The sequence below is a fragment of the Mastigoproctus giganteus genome, chromosome 11 (genome assembly GCF_048544385.1).
Source record: "Mastigoproctus giganteus isolate SK-2022 chromosome 11, ASM4854438v1, whole genome shotgun sequence".
In the NCBI taxonomy this organism is placed as follows: Eukaryota; Metazoa; Arthropoda; class Arachnida; order Uropygi; family Thelyphonidae; genus Mastigoproctus; species Mastigoproctus giganteus.
The window spans coordinates 64,866,390-64,882,035 of record NC_143585.1 but is presented as its reverse complement, the minus strand read 5'-3'; the positions used below and the strand labels follow the sequence as shown (position 1 = coordinate 64,882,035).

Sequence of the window (15,646 nt, the reverse complement as noted above, 5' to 3'; positions counted from 1 at the left end):
TTAATTAAATTTTCACATTCACATCGCCCCCACTATTCAGTGACTGCCAGAATATTATACATAGTGTAGTAATTGGAAAATGAGACTGATGTCATGAAATGAGTGATTGTTTCTCAAGCATCATAGTCAAGGTCAACAGAAATTGGCACCATTTCAGAACGTAGTGTGAGCTGAGCTGCACATCTTTCCTTTGTCTGTGTTGTTGAGGAACAACGTAACAAAGAGCAAACACCAAATTTTGTGATATTAAGCTTCATCCTTCATCTTAGTTTTCCTCTTAGTTATTTAAAAGCTATAAAGTGCACACACAAGAAATAACTTATTGTTATAAAATTAAATAAAGAAAAAAAATTATTTGTTTTTTATATATACATTTATATTTTTTGGCCACAAAATAAAGGTGCTGAAAAAAACCAGTCCCTAGGTGCATAAAGTTTTGGACATCCTGCAGTAACTGATTTTCTTTTATGGAAGTAGTGTGATATAGATGTGTATATATACCATTGCCAATTTGTGAAAGTGCTTTCTGAACACTATTTTTATCCCCTATTTGTTTTTGGGGATATAAACATACACTCAGTATATCAATGCTGCACTGTATTATTATTATTATTTTTTTTTTTTTTATATACAGCAGAACCTCTCCAAAGCAGATACCATTAGGTCAAAAGAAAGTATCCACTTTGCAGAGGTTGGTGTATCCAGTTTCAGCAACTTGAAAAAATAAAATTTGCCATAACTGGATGTTTACTCAGAATTTTTTGTTTTATTGATTATCATTGTACATATATGTTTCAGTTAATTAACTTTAAAATGAATATAAATTCTTTGTTTAGAGCATTTTGGTTTAGGCGGTTTCATGTTCATTATGGATAATTAGATTTGATCACTTACTTGTTTTCATCTATATGCATCGTTTTTGGTCACATAGAATTCTTTTAATGTAATAGAATACAACCTTCCCTTTAATGGGTCAAACTCCCCCCCCCCCTTTAAATTTCTGCACATGGCTCTGTTTCATTTCATTAAAAAAAGTAGTATGCAATCAGTGTTATGCACAGAACAATTTCAGCCAGTGTTCTGTAGGAATATACACAAACAAACTTCAATAAAACCTTTACACATAGCCACTTAAATTACCACTATCAAGTGAAAATGGTATTTTGGCATGGGAAAATTGACATCCCTCACTTAAAAAGCTGGATACCACTGTTGCTAAGGCAATTATGAAAGCAATATCAAGCATCATATAGCATTTTTATGAAATTATATTTGAACACAGAAAAACTCTTTGGGCTACTGGTCAAAAAGGGATCCTTCTCACTGAAGGTGAACCCAAGCCTAGACAACCTGTAAGCTACATGAACTGTAGAAAACATGCTATTTCGTGGCCTGATTTTGAACAATCATTGGACGGATTACTGAGGCTGTCATGTCTACAAAGAACAGCATGGAAAATACTTCAGCAAAATGGGTACAAAAAGATTTAAATGCAGACCAGAAAGGAGAGGAGAGGGTGAATTACACAAAGACGATTCTTGCAAAATTGCCTTACTTTCAAACAAGTTAGTCTTAGTCAAACCTAACCATGGGGTGGAACTTGGGTTCATTACTGTGATTATGAGACCAAACAACACTCCGTGGAGTGGCATTGCAAAGGGTCTCCTTGCAGCAAGAAGTTTTAAAGGGTCCCTTATTAGCCACCAAAGTGATAACATCAATTTTTTTTCTGGACTAAGGAGTGATATTTGCTGATTACTTTCAAAAGGGTAAATCAATTATGGATGAATATTATTATTTCTTGCTACTGAAATTTCATGAGCAGTTAAGACCAAATGTCATGAGAAACTCTCCAGAGGGATCCTCCTTTGCATGACACTGCTCCAAGTCACAAGGAGAAAATCAGTCATTTAGATTATGAATTATTGTCATACCCACCGTGTTCTCTTAGGTATGGCCTTTTTCAGATTACTACCTGTTTCCTGCACTGGCATGGAAAGAATGAAACTTGGGGACAAATAATGATGTTATTCATGTGACTAAGGAACAGTTAGAGGAACAAGACAGTGGGTTCTGTGTAAACGGTATAGAAAAGATGGAGGAAAATTGCATCAAATATGTAGTGCTTTGAGAATTTGGTAAGATTTGAATTCATTTCAGACCACAGAAAGAATGAAGCGGTACACCAGAAACCTTTTTAAATATGTCTCATAGAGTGAGAGATCACTTGCAGGAGGTGAATTGATCTGAGCAGGCATAATTATTACAAAAATGTGCACGTATTTGCAAGAGCAACTAACTGCTCTGAGATATAAGGGGGGAAAAAATCCTTGCGCCCTATATTAGACTTTCTTGAAGTACAGTTAGTACCCCTTTTTAATGGACGATAATGCTCTCTCTCTTCCATGGAAGAGGAAGAAGAATTTTCTTCTCGGAGGATATTTTCCACATGGAGTGAGAGGGGTCTCTGTACCTGTTAGAGTAGGATACTTTGGGGTTGCTTTGAAATTTTGAGTCATCATCATCCACTTCTCAAAACTTTAATGAATTAATGGCTCTTCAGAAAAGTGCACTTCATTACAATCAGGACTTAGCACTCATTAATGGCATGAAATCCCTGCTACCAGCAACACTAATTGCTGTCATGGTGTAGGCTTTAACAGGAATTAGTCAAAGCCTGTGGTATAACAGCCAAACCATTACAGTATTGTCCTTTATTTATTTTAACAATTAATCTAGTGTTAATTTTTTTAATATTGTAATTGTGCAAGATAAAATAAGTAATGCATTTTAAAACCAACCAACTTGGCATTTTATCTCAAATTCAAGTTAGTCACTCCATTCATAAAATATTAATTGTTCCTGTATGTATTCCACTGTCTCATTTTTTTTTTTTTTTTTTGGTAGTTGTTGGCACATAGGCTTCTGTGGCCATAATGCACCTCCCAAGGTTTTTGCAGTACATTGATCCAAGCCCGAGGCGGGAATCGAACCCGCGACCTTTGGGTTGCCAGGCAGGCACTTTACCCACCCGGCTAGCCCGGTCAGCCCCACTGTCTCATAAATATCCAGGAATTATCAGCATTAAACTTGACTAATGAATTAGTGTAGCACACTCAGAAATATTATTGTTCTTTTTTGCAATTAAAAGCTAAACTTATTCTAGGATTGCATCCTCCATGACACTATAGGAGTTTTGTCACTTGTAACCTGTTTGAAGAGGTCTGGGCTCATATCCTTTTGGAGACCAAAAAAATTTGTAATGGCCTCTTCAGCTGGAGCTGGATCAGTCTCTGGTTGAAGGGTAGTAGAGCCCCACGTTCAGTTATTTACACAACTTACAGATTGACCTGTGAACACACACTTGTATAGACATTACTGGTGCAGTATGGCCTAAGATTCCAATGCACCACATAAACAAGAACAAATTAAAATTTTTAAGATTGGTTTCAGCAGAGTGTTGGACGCGAGGTGGTCTGTAAAAAAGCTGCCTTCCAGTTACAGGTCTTTTTTTACACCCTATACTACACAAAACATATTGAATATAAAATTCAAATAAAAAAATGTTCCTGTTTATACTCCAGCATGGCCACTAGGTCAGTGGAGTTTACATTATTTTTACAATGAATAAAATCATTTATGTGAAGATAAATCAAATTTATCCACTTGACATCGATGGTTTGACCATTGATGATTCTGTTCAGGATGTTGGCAAACTGAATGAGTATTTTGCATCTACATTCACACAAGGAATTCTTTAGAGAAGAGGATACCAAAAGTTTATAAAACTAACAGAGCTGAATGATTTTGTAATAACTGAGAAGAAAGTGAAATTGTTGAAGTTAAACATAAAGGCTTGGGGTAGATGGGATCTATCCAATTATATTAAGGGAGGCAACAATGGAAGTAAGTAAACCCTTAGCCATAATTATGATAGCATCCATGGATTCATGGGAGGTCTCCATGGACTGAAGATGCACGAATGTATCCCCAATTTACAAAGGGGATCAAAGGGTGATATGAGTCATTACGAACCTGTTAGTTTAACTTCTGTTCCAAGGAAAATAATGGAGTCACTGGTAAAAGAAGCAATGCAGGATCATCTAGACAAGGCTGCAATTATACACAACCTGGGTTTATTAAGGAAAAATCTTGTCTGGCCAATATGATTGGATACAACAATGTGGTCAAAGGAACTGGACAAAAAAATTATTTTGATATCATATACTTGTGGAGTTCAGGAAAACTTTTGCACATAAGACTGCTGTACAAATTAGAGCAGTGTGGAATTAAGGGCAAGTTGTTGCTATGGGTAAAGAGATGGTTGAATGGGAGAGGACAGAAAGTGGTAATCAACGGACATTGCTCTTTGTGAACTAATGTTATTAGTGGATTCCCCCAGGATTCGGCGCCTCCGTAGCCAGGTGGGCAGGAGCAGCACATGCTTCTTGATTAGACCGGGGTTCGAGCCCGTGAGCCACCAAATACGGAGGATGCGGAAAGGTCAGGGAATGACCACTGCATATCCCCAGAGCAATATGGCCTTAGTTGCTAATGCTTCTAAAAACCAAATAATAACAATAATAACCCCCAGGATTCAATATTGGGCCCATTGTTCTTTTCAATACAGCCACTCCCCAGCTTACGTAATACTCGACTTACGGAAATTCAACTTTATATAAGTTTTTGCCAGCCGTTGCAAACTTTAAAAAATTGTGGAAACATATTTTGCATCCCATAGGAAGAAATGGAGGTATCATAAAAATATTGTAATATGATTCATTAACACGGTTTTTTTTTTTTTTTTTTTTTTTGGTAATTCGTTCCAAGACCTTGGAAGTTGAAATTTTCCCTATATGACTAAGCTATATATCTCTCTAAAAGATCATTTTTGTAATGGAAATTGCGCTACACTTTCATCGTTATACGTTCCATTATAAGAATCAATTTTGAACGTGCCTTTGTGATATTTTTCTAAAACATTTCTGGAGGTCACTACCATAAAACAATTTTTTCACTTTCAAGTTTATTGGGCTTTTTTGTCAGTGCAATCTATTATAAACGGATAGTAAACTCGATCTTATAACATTTGCGATGATACCGATAACTGGAATTCTGTGGGTTTTTACGTTACGGTATTATAATGAAATGAGTTCCCATTCACTGAAATCTTCAATCACATAAAAAACAAATTTTCAGAATCTTCTCTTCATTCCTATTTACTTATTACAATGGTGTAGGAAACGAAACAAAATTGATTTAGAAATGAAGATGATTAATTAAGAAGTATGAAGCAGGACAAAGTTCGTCATCTATTGCACAGAATTAGGTCTCGCTGCTTTATCAGTGAATACTATTTTATGGGACAGTGCACATATAAAAGAACATGTTAAAGGATCAATGCATTTAAGATCAACATTTATCACAAAACAGTGTTCAGGTTCTATATCGAAGATGGAAAAGCTATTAATAATATGGATGGAAAATCAGATTCAGAAGGAAGTGCCCCCGAGTCTAATGGCCATTCAAGCAAAAGCAAGAAGCATTATGGAGATATTAAGGATAAGTATGGGGAATCCCAAGCCAAGTTGGCGCATTATAGCCCTAGTTGCTGATGCACCATTAAAACACAAACAATCAACCAACCCAAGCCAAGTTCATGGCAAGCAATGGGTGGTTTAATAGGTTCAAACATCGCGCTGGTTTCCAAAACATTCAAGCATGCAGTGAAGTTGCCAGTGCGAATTCTGCAGCTGCAGAGAAATTTTGTGATGTGGTGGAAAAAACCCTTCTAAATCTCCACAGCAGCATGCTTATCAGTTGGAGAGTTAATTCTGGCAACAATGCTCGAAAGGTAAAACTTGCTGCATGCCTGTCTCCTCTCTCTTTTTGTAATTTTATAATTTTGAAAATTTTATAATTTTGTACACATTTTTAACTTTTCCTACACATGAGATAAAAAAAAAATTGAATAAATAATTCTATTTACACATTCGTTGAACTTTTTTTTTTTTTCCTTTAATCAAATTTGCAACTTACATCCGAATTAAGTCCGCAGAACGCAATCCTTACATAAGTCAGGGAGTGGCTGTATTTATCAGTGATATTGATGAAGGCATATCAGGCTTAATATTTAAGTCTGCAGATGATACAAAGGTTGGTAGGGTAGTTAATGATAGTAATGGTGCTACTGCAACAGGATCTAGAAAAGTTAGGCAAATGGGCTTAGAAATGGCAATTGAAGTTTAACATTAACAAATGCAAATTACTGCATATGGGTAGCAGTAACTCCAGAGTAACGTACCAACTGTGTGGGACTAGTCAGGGTAGTGGAAAATGAAAAAGACCTTGGTGGTAATTGTACAGTCAGATATGAAGTTCTCTGAGCATTGCTGCTCATGGGGTTTTGTCATTGATATATAGGAATTTTGCTAGCAAGAATAAGGAGGTCATTATCTCATTGTATAAGGCAATGGTCAGGCCATGCCTTGAGTGCTGCATACAGGTCTGGAAGCCTCATTTTAGGAATAATGTGGAGCTGCTGGAATGAGTACAGAGAAGGGCAACGAGATTAGTGAGGGGGAAACAAAGGGTTGCTCTTACCAAGAAAATCTTAAGTTCTGCAAATTGCCATGTCTGGAGACTAGGCACCTGTGAGGTGGTCTGATTGAGGCGTATAAGAGGAAGAATCCCATCAACATTGAGTTTGCTCAGTGCTGATGGGATTCTTCCTCTTACTCAGATTACACAATTGAGGGGGTCATAAATTCAAATTGGGTGAAGACAGTTGTACAGAATAGATGTGTGGAAATTTGCTTTTAGCCAGTGGGTGGTTAATTGCTGGAACAAACTTCCATCTGTTATTCTGGAAGTAGACTGCTTAAATAAATTCAAGGAAGAAGTAGACAAACTCTTGCAGGGAATGAATATGTGAAATGGGAGGTGTCTTGTTTTTTTTTGTATGATGCTTTATAAATAACTTGCTTTCTTGCATCATTTGCCATTACTAATACTAATTAACTGTATAATGAAGTCACCTTGTTGGTTGCTCCTAATGAAAAGTGGTACCTTTTTTGAAGAAGTTTTTCTTATAGCAATAAAGGCCTCTTTTAGGCTATCCTAATTCAGCCAAAACTTATATTTTAACAAAAATCACATTCAAATCCAATTTGATTTAATGCAAAAATAAAGAATTAAAAACTGTTAAGTAGAAATCCAATGAAATTAACCTTTGCATGGTGGAATGTCATTTACCTAACTTCAAAATAAAATAAAATAACAAAAACAATACATAATTTAAATTACTCTCTCTTCAAATGTTATTGCCATAATCAGCAGGAGATGGAACATGAATTCAAAAGTGCCTCACTAGAGCTCCTGGCTTTATTTTAGTGTTCAAATTGTATTTTATTAGGGAAATGTTAATTCTCCATACAGAGGTGCACATTATTTGGGGAGAGGGATTCTAGGTAATAGTTTAATTCTTTACTTTCATACATTAAACCAAATGGTACTTGGAGACGACTTTTAAAATATATGACACTTTGGCTGATATGTTCAGTGCCACTAAACTTAGGCTTACAGCTAAAAAATTACTGCAGAACAAACACTGCCTTAACTTGGTATCAAATTCTTGATATATTGGTACTTGTTCAGAATTTTTTTAATCAAATTTTGTGGATTGAAAATTCAGTAACATTAAATTCAAACTCTCCCTCTCTCTCCACACACAGTGCTTTTTGGACAGCCTGTTTTTATATGTTGTAATTGTATCAGTCTAATTTGATAAAATTTTATTGCACTTCTACATGTACAGTTTCCTTTTCTTCCATGGTCCCAGAAGCCTACATTATGCATTCACTTGCATTATAAACAAGGGCTGAAGATTGCTACTTTTTTATTGTTCTCTTTGAACCATTTATTATTAGTATTTTCAAAAAAATTCAAAGAGAGTCATATTGACTTCTACTAAAGTTGGGGTTTCTTATTCATGAGAATTCAATGCATCAGATGCACAGACTGTAGTGTGTCAGTTCCAGTATTTCATATGGTTTGTCACATCTGTGCAATTGTGTGCTTATGGCCTGATTTACATCTTATGTGGGCAACATTCAAATCAGGAAAATGGCTCAGCTCCCTCTGTATACAAGTTATTGCAGTCTCATATCTTCTGTATACCCCTTGTATCTTCAGCTAGTTATTTAAGATCCATTTCTATAATGATATAGCCAATTATGCTCTCTCCACATAAATACCTAATTTTTTTTGCTTAGGTAAAAAAATGAAAATGACAGTGTCGGGAAGAAACATAGCAATTAAAGATGAAGAAAGATGCCTTTTAGTTTCACCACCTGGTGAGGAACTGACAAGGTCACAGTCAGTAATAGGAAGTTATGACAGTATTGTAAATAACAGTACACACTCTATTACAGATGCCAAAATTGCATCTCCAAAACAGTGCTCTGGGTGTGAAACAAATGAGGACATTGTAGATCTCAGCTCTGAAATACAGTGAAAATTTACTGTTAGCTAATCTGTAAAAATATATATAATTGTATATTTCTCACTGTTCTGTAGGATGAAGCAAATTATACAATTTGATATTGATATTCTTATACACATGTATCATAAAAAACAAAAATACAGTTCAGCTGGAGATTTGTACTGGGACCCGTGGTAGTTTTTATGTGTACTTAGTTGTAAGGACACTATTTGTAGATTATCTTTTAAAGTTTATGTATAGCTTGATATCAAGTGAAGAAAATGTTAAATTACTGTTTAATAATTAAGTCACTAGAAATATCACTTTTTTTTTTTAAATATTAAATTATAACCAAAGTATTTGTTCCAAGTTGCATTCAAAAAACATTTGTGACTGAAAATGTTTTGGTGCCTTTGAATTGAAAAGAAAATTTTTCTAATTATGAATATTTGAAATTCAAAGATGTAAAATACACAATGTATGTTTGAATATATTAGGAAATACATTTGAAATGACTGAAGAGAAATTTTTTGTTAATACACTGTTGTTTTTGCTGAATGTTAAATAATTTTCTGCTTTTGATGTTTATTAAATAATTGGCTTTTTAAATGATGCAGAACATTTTACAGTCTAGACAACCTCTTTTGAAAAATAAACTGAGGTTTTCTCTATAAAATATTTGTTGCATGTAATTTTTGAGAATAAGCAAACATTGAAATTACCCTTAGAAGTTTAACTAGAAGTTTAATGTCCTTCCTGGCACTGTCCACATGAACTGTAAAAATGCTATTGTTGTTGTTTTATGACAAGGGCAACTAAGGTATAAAAAAAAAATGTATTTTATGAGGTATTAATTTGCACATGTCTAAGTCTTAGTTGCAAAGGAACTACTTATTCATGGGGAGGGATATTTAAATTGTACCATCAGACTGTAATTATAAATCCCCCTCCATTGCTTAAAATTCCAGAAATGTTGCCATTTATAAACAGCATGCTGCAGTATTGCTTTTTGTACCATCTGGTTCTCGTTGACACGCTAAACCGTCCAATTCCAAACTAAATGAGCAAACATTATCCAATCTGCAATGTTTGACAACACAGAACAAAAAAATTTTGGGTTATATCTTGTTATATGCTTGAAAGTAAGTTTACTTTATAGATTTTAGAAACATGGAAATAGTGCTTAAAATGGCAGATTGGCTCTTGTTTTCGAAAAGAGTAATTTTTTATATTTATAAAAGGTATTTTTTTTATTTAAACAGCAGTAAGATGTAGCTACGAACACATCTGTATCAAACAGGACCTTTTCACCTTTCACTTGTATTCAGCTTTGGGAGCATCCCTTTTCACCATCCAACAATAATCAGCTAACATAGTGGCACTCCGTTTGCTTTTGTATCTTTGTTCCATTGCTGCGATGTCTTGTTGGAAGTGCTCACCATTTTCCTCGCTGACTGCACCACAGTTTGGTGGGAAGAAATCCAGGTGTGAGTGCAAAAAATGCATCTTCAATGACATGTTGCACCCCAGTTTTTCATAAGACATAATGATATCTTCCAAAAGTTGCAGATTTAACATTTCCTAAAAAAACAGTCAAAACATTTCGAAAGGCTTTCCACGCTGATTTCTCGTTATCACAAAGGACACGTTTGAACTGTTCATCTTTGAAAAGTTGCCTTATTTGTGGACCAATGAAAATGCCTGCCTTAATCTTCTCTGTAGTAAGTCTTAGGAATTTCTCTTACAAGTATGTGAATGCAGGACCGTTCACTTCCAAAGCCTTCACGAAATTTTTCATGAGCCCCACTTTGAAGTGGTGGAAGCAAAACTTTATTTGGATCTACCAGAGGTTCAAATGCTACTTTCTTCATTCTGCGTGGTAATGATTTTTGTTGAGACCAACTCTTCTCAGTACATATCCTTTGCACAACTATCCCACTCACAGAGAAAGCAACAATCTTTAGTGTAACCGTTTTGTAGAGTCCTAATAAAATGGTGATTACCTTTAAATCACCATATATCTGCCAATCATACTACTGACAGTGTACACCTAAGAGGATGTCTCCATGTTTCTTTTTTGTGGCCACATACACAAGAGGTATTGAAGGCAGCATATTTCCACTGTGTAATAACATATCCTTAAGGCTAACCTTAGAAGTGTCTATAGTTGCCATTCTTCTGGAACATGCCTCATATTCATTGCTGCAGTTAGACCGACATATTTTGAAAAAATGAGTTCACCTTCTGTTTGATAGAATTTATTCTATCATGTAATATTCTATTAAGAAATGTCACTTTCACAGAATGATCCAGAAGATTCTACTGTTGTAGCCTCAAGGCCAAACGTTCTGCCTTATTCCTCGGCAGTTCGAAATCCCTGATGAATTAATTAAGCTCACTTTCTGTGATCTTATGTGGTTCAGAAGGATAAAGGTTTCAACAAAATAGTGGATCCCTTGATGTAGATAGCTGCTCTACTTCTTTGTGTACATCAAGTTGGTGTTCATCAGAGTATACAGAAAAATGGTCGGGTGGCTCAGAAATATAGTACTTCACCGTGAGGCACAGGACGAATTGCAGATGTATACTTGGGTATGTCACTGTCCACTTTTTCTTTGTCATCCCTTTTCTAACACTTTCTTGAAGCTAATGCGACTTCTCCACATACGTAACAGAAGTCATCTGGAATATTCACACAATTACGGGCATATTAATCTTACACGACACAAATGCTGCACAAAAAGGAATCTCACCCCATGTGAGGATTACTGCAACAGAGTTGAAGACTTATTTGAGGCGACAACTTGTCATGTGATGCAGAGCGAGGCAACAGTTGCCGATCACATAAGAGCGTGGTGGTACTAAAACTGTGGGATTGCCATGTGTTTTGCCGAGAGCTGTAGTTGATAATGTACAGCACCTCGCTAACCCCCAACTGTAATTTGAAAACAAGAGCCAATTGACAAATTTTAATGTAATTTTTGTGTTCAGCAGCATAAAATTAGTCAAGGTTTGGTATTTTTATTTTCATAACATTTTACGTGTTGGCCAGTGTAATGATCAAACATTATACTCAAAAATCTAAATATTTGACAAGAGAAATGCTGATACGGTGGTAAAGACGTGTCACATTCCATTGGAATAAAACTTTATGCCATACTCCACAATACTTACAACTGTAAACAAGCATTCTTTAAGTTTTTTGTGATTCTACACAAATCACAAAAAATCTGCTTACAACAAAAACCGATTCTTCAAGCCCATTTTAGACAAGGCAACAAAGTTATGCTTGTATCAACTACAAGCAAAAGAACAAATTTAAAAACACCAATATAAATCTCTCCAAATATAGACACCCAAAAATAAGCATATAAACATTATAAATTAAAAGCCAGTCAGGCAAATGGAGACAAAGGAAAATCAATCAGAGAAGTTAGAGCTAGAGAATTTTGGTAAAGAAAAAGAAAGATCAAAAAACTCCAAGGAGCCAATCTGAAGTCTTCTCAAAAACTAGATAATTAGAATTATAATCCAGTGGAATTGCAGAGGCCTCTATGCTAACATAAATGACATATACTGACCACGAGTAGTATTCAGACACCTCTCCATTAATATTGTGTTCTTTGCTGATATACATATATCAGCTCAGATATGCCAAGCGTAAATGTTTTAATGTTTTGTCTGCCTGTGCAGAAATAGTATGGGTCATGGATTGGAACATTACAGACTTTCAGTGTGAGTTAGTAGCTGTAATAATTAAAGACAAACACCAGCCAAGGAATTAAAAATTTACTATAAAAATAAAATATACAGAATATAATGAAATACTGTGATACACTATCGGAAGACTAAAATATTACAATAAATTACGATAAAATAAACTATGATAAAACATTAAAAATATAGTTAAAAATACCGAAGCAATAAAATTATTTAAAATAAACTGGATTAAAAGCTTTAGGTTTTTACCATCAGAGGCTTTTATCAGGTTTTATAGCTTTTAATCCAGTTTATTTTAGATAATTTTATTGCTTCGATATTTTTAACGTTTTATCGTAGTTTATTTTATCGTAATTTATTGTAATATTTTAGTCTTCCGATAGTGTATCACAGTATTTCATTATATTCTGTATATTTTATTTTTATAGTAAATTTTTAATTCCTTGGCTGGTGTTTGTCTTTAATTATTGCAGTATGGAATTTCCCAGCCCCATAGGCCTGTTTGAAGATTGAGTTAGTAGCTGCCATATTGGTAACTTTTCTGCACATTATCTCATAGGCCTGCAAGTGCATATTGGTGGGATACGAGCACAAAAAAAAGGGGGGGACAGGATACAACACAAAAATACAACTAGGAAAAAAAATATATATATAAAAAAAAATTGATCCCAGGGGACTGTTACTTATTTTAACCATAGCACATTGCTAACTGTTGACAGGAATATCAGCATTTCTGGGTCAACAGCTAGGCAATATGTTGAAGAAATAGAAATGAGTCAAAGAAACAACCGGGTTATTGTAAAATACTTTCTGACAGGAACCAACACACCTAAAAATAGAAAGTTACCTTGCTCACCATCAGACAGTGAAGTATGTGAGTTTGAGCACTGCAAGCAGCCACAGGCAAACTTATGTTCCCCAACAGTGCTACAACCCAAAAAAAGCCTCTGATGGTAAAAATAAATGCACACCATTAGTCGGCAGGCACAAAGGACACTAAAACTGTACTGTGTAAAGTGTAAAGTGTTCATTGACTAACGGCCCAAGGGGTTTCCCTTCCCCCATCTCCGTGTTGTGTACTCTGTTTGTGAAACACAGAACACTGTGAAGGCCAGAGATTTTAAAAAGTGTAAGGTACATGTTTATGTTGTGTTGTTCCTCTGACCTTTTAGCCGTTGGGCCCCTAGTGGGACCCCCCCCCCCGTTGCCACACTTAACCCTGAGGAGGCAGGTCAGGCATAGAGGGATCGCATTAGAAGTAATTACTCTGGCAGGCCCTGCCACCTAATTTCCTAAGATTTCAGTGGCAAGGGCCTATAAAAAAAAATAATAATAAATAAATAAAATAAAAAAAATAATAATAAATAAATAAAATAAAAAAAATAAAATAAATAATAATAAATAAAAATTAAAAAAAATTACTAAAAATAATAAAAAAATAATAAGAAAAAACATAAATAAATAAATAATTATAATAAAATAAAAAAATTAAAAAAATAATTATAATAAAATAAAAAATTAAAAAATAAAAAATACTAAAACTGTACTGTGGAATGAGTCATGCTGTTCTCTTCTTCCAGTCTGGCCAAAGGTAGGTCAATACATTATACAATCAATTGTATTAAGGAAGGCAGCTAAGGAGGTAAGAAAACCTTTAGCCATAATTATGAGAGCATTCAGGTGAGGTCTCTGTGACTGGAGATATGCAAATGATTCTCCAATTAACAGAGGCAGATCAAAGGGTGACATGAGTAATTACAGACCTGTTAGCTTGATTTCTATTTTGACAAAAATATTGGAGTTACTGGTTAGAGGAGTAATGCAGGACCATCTAAACAAGGATGCAGTTATACTGCAGTTGCGTCATAGAATTGATAAGGGGTGAGCTTGTCTGGCCAACTGAGTGGATACTATGATGCAGTCAAAAAGGAACTGGATGCAAAAAATTTAGATAACATACACTTGGGTTTCAGGAAAGTGTTATACCGGGGGTGTTTTTATTTATTATACTTCTTGCTTGCTTATTAATTACTTACTTTCGTTCGTTCGGACTTCTCTGGACAACACATCTGTATGGCGGGACGTTTTCCTTCCTTAATCATTTGTTCGATGATAACCCCAGTATACTCATGTGATTGTCTAGTGGTTTTTCATATTAGGACAATGATCTCGGCCCTCGGTAAACTATTCAAGGGAATAGGAACTGCAGCTTCGATCAGGCGTTGTGAAAATACTCAAACTCTTTCCAATTATAGGTAGAAATTCGAGTACCCGCGGTATCAGTTCTATTATATAATTCTTTGCTTACTCATTCGTGTGAATAGAGGATAGGCCTGAGGCATATGTTTGAAACAAAATATAGTTTAATATACTCCACTATAGAATTGATACATGTATGAAAACTACTGCCCTAGCGGCAGTGACAAGCAAATCCTAAATCATTTGGTTACAATAATATAAACTGACTTTATGGAAGTATTTAAGAGTTCTTAGCATTTATTGATGTTTTGGAAATTAATGGGTTCTTCACATAGGTGTTCTTCGTGTGGATACTTCATCTCAGGCAAGGACTAGCATATGACATAATGGTTGTACAAACATGATGGGGTCAATACTAAAAATACTGTACTGCACTATTTAGGATAGCATGCTTAAGATACATCATTTACCTATTGTTAATTTGTGAAACTGACAATCTAAGTGATGCGCTATTTAAGATAGCAGTATTAAGACATTTTACAATTTATCAATGCTAACATAATTAATTATATTATTGAGGAGTAAGGTTTATGCATAGCTGTGGGATGACTTACCTAAATACGGATGACTCATTCTACGGGGGGCGGAACTCGGTGAGGGGATTCCGTGCTTTCGCAGCCTTCCTTCAGGTTCTGCTATCTTCGCTCGCTCATTCTGTATCTTCTTGCGCTGTTCTTCAAGCTTCTCTCTGTACAGTCATTCTGTAACGTAATTCCCGTTTCCAAAAACTTACTGTATTTTTTCACTCTCTCTCATACAGACTAACTAACCGACTGCTTCTACCAAAAGCCACCACAAAACAACCCCCTTTCGCTCATCGTCCACCAGGGTATATGCTCCTTATCGCATGAACTTTCGCCTCACACCGAGCTTGAACTAGGGTGGGACACTTTTCTCACGCGGTCAACATCAGACACACTGACCAGTATTTGTCAGGGAGAGCGAAGCTCGTATTTTCGTGGACTTGTGAACTTACTTCTACGTAGCGACTGTTATCTTCAGTTAGGAAAATAATGGCAAAGGGAATTTATAACTGAGAAAGCAACTAAGTCGAATTTTACCATTCTATATTTGACAAGAAACTGATAGCGGTTACTCATGTACGATTGGCATTTATATTTTCTGCTGAAACGGTCAAAACAACTCTTTAGCAAGAAGGGGCACAGCAAAGGGGGGGGGAGGGAA

General features: G+C 35.4%; 1 protein-coding gene across 3 annotated transcripts in view; it reads left to right on the top strand.

The window, feature by feature from the left end:
- Window positions 1-8,723, top strand: part of LOC150078072 (transmembrane protein 184C-like) — a 146,541-nt gene extending 137,818 nt beyond the window's left edge. For all 3 annotated transcript variants that reach the window (XM_090385285.1, XM_090385286.1, XM_090385287.1), the window contains exon 11: window positions 8,274-8,723. In XM_090385285.1, the coding sequence (XP_090241411.1) occupies window positions 8,274-8,515 (242 nt within the window). In that variant the 3' untranslated portion in view covers window positions 8,516-8,723. The remainder of the gene's footprint in view (window positions 1-8,273) is intronic.
- Window positions 8,724-15,646: the final 6,923 nt, after the last annotated feature.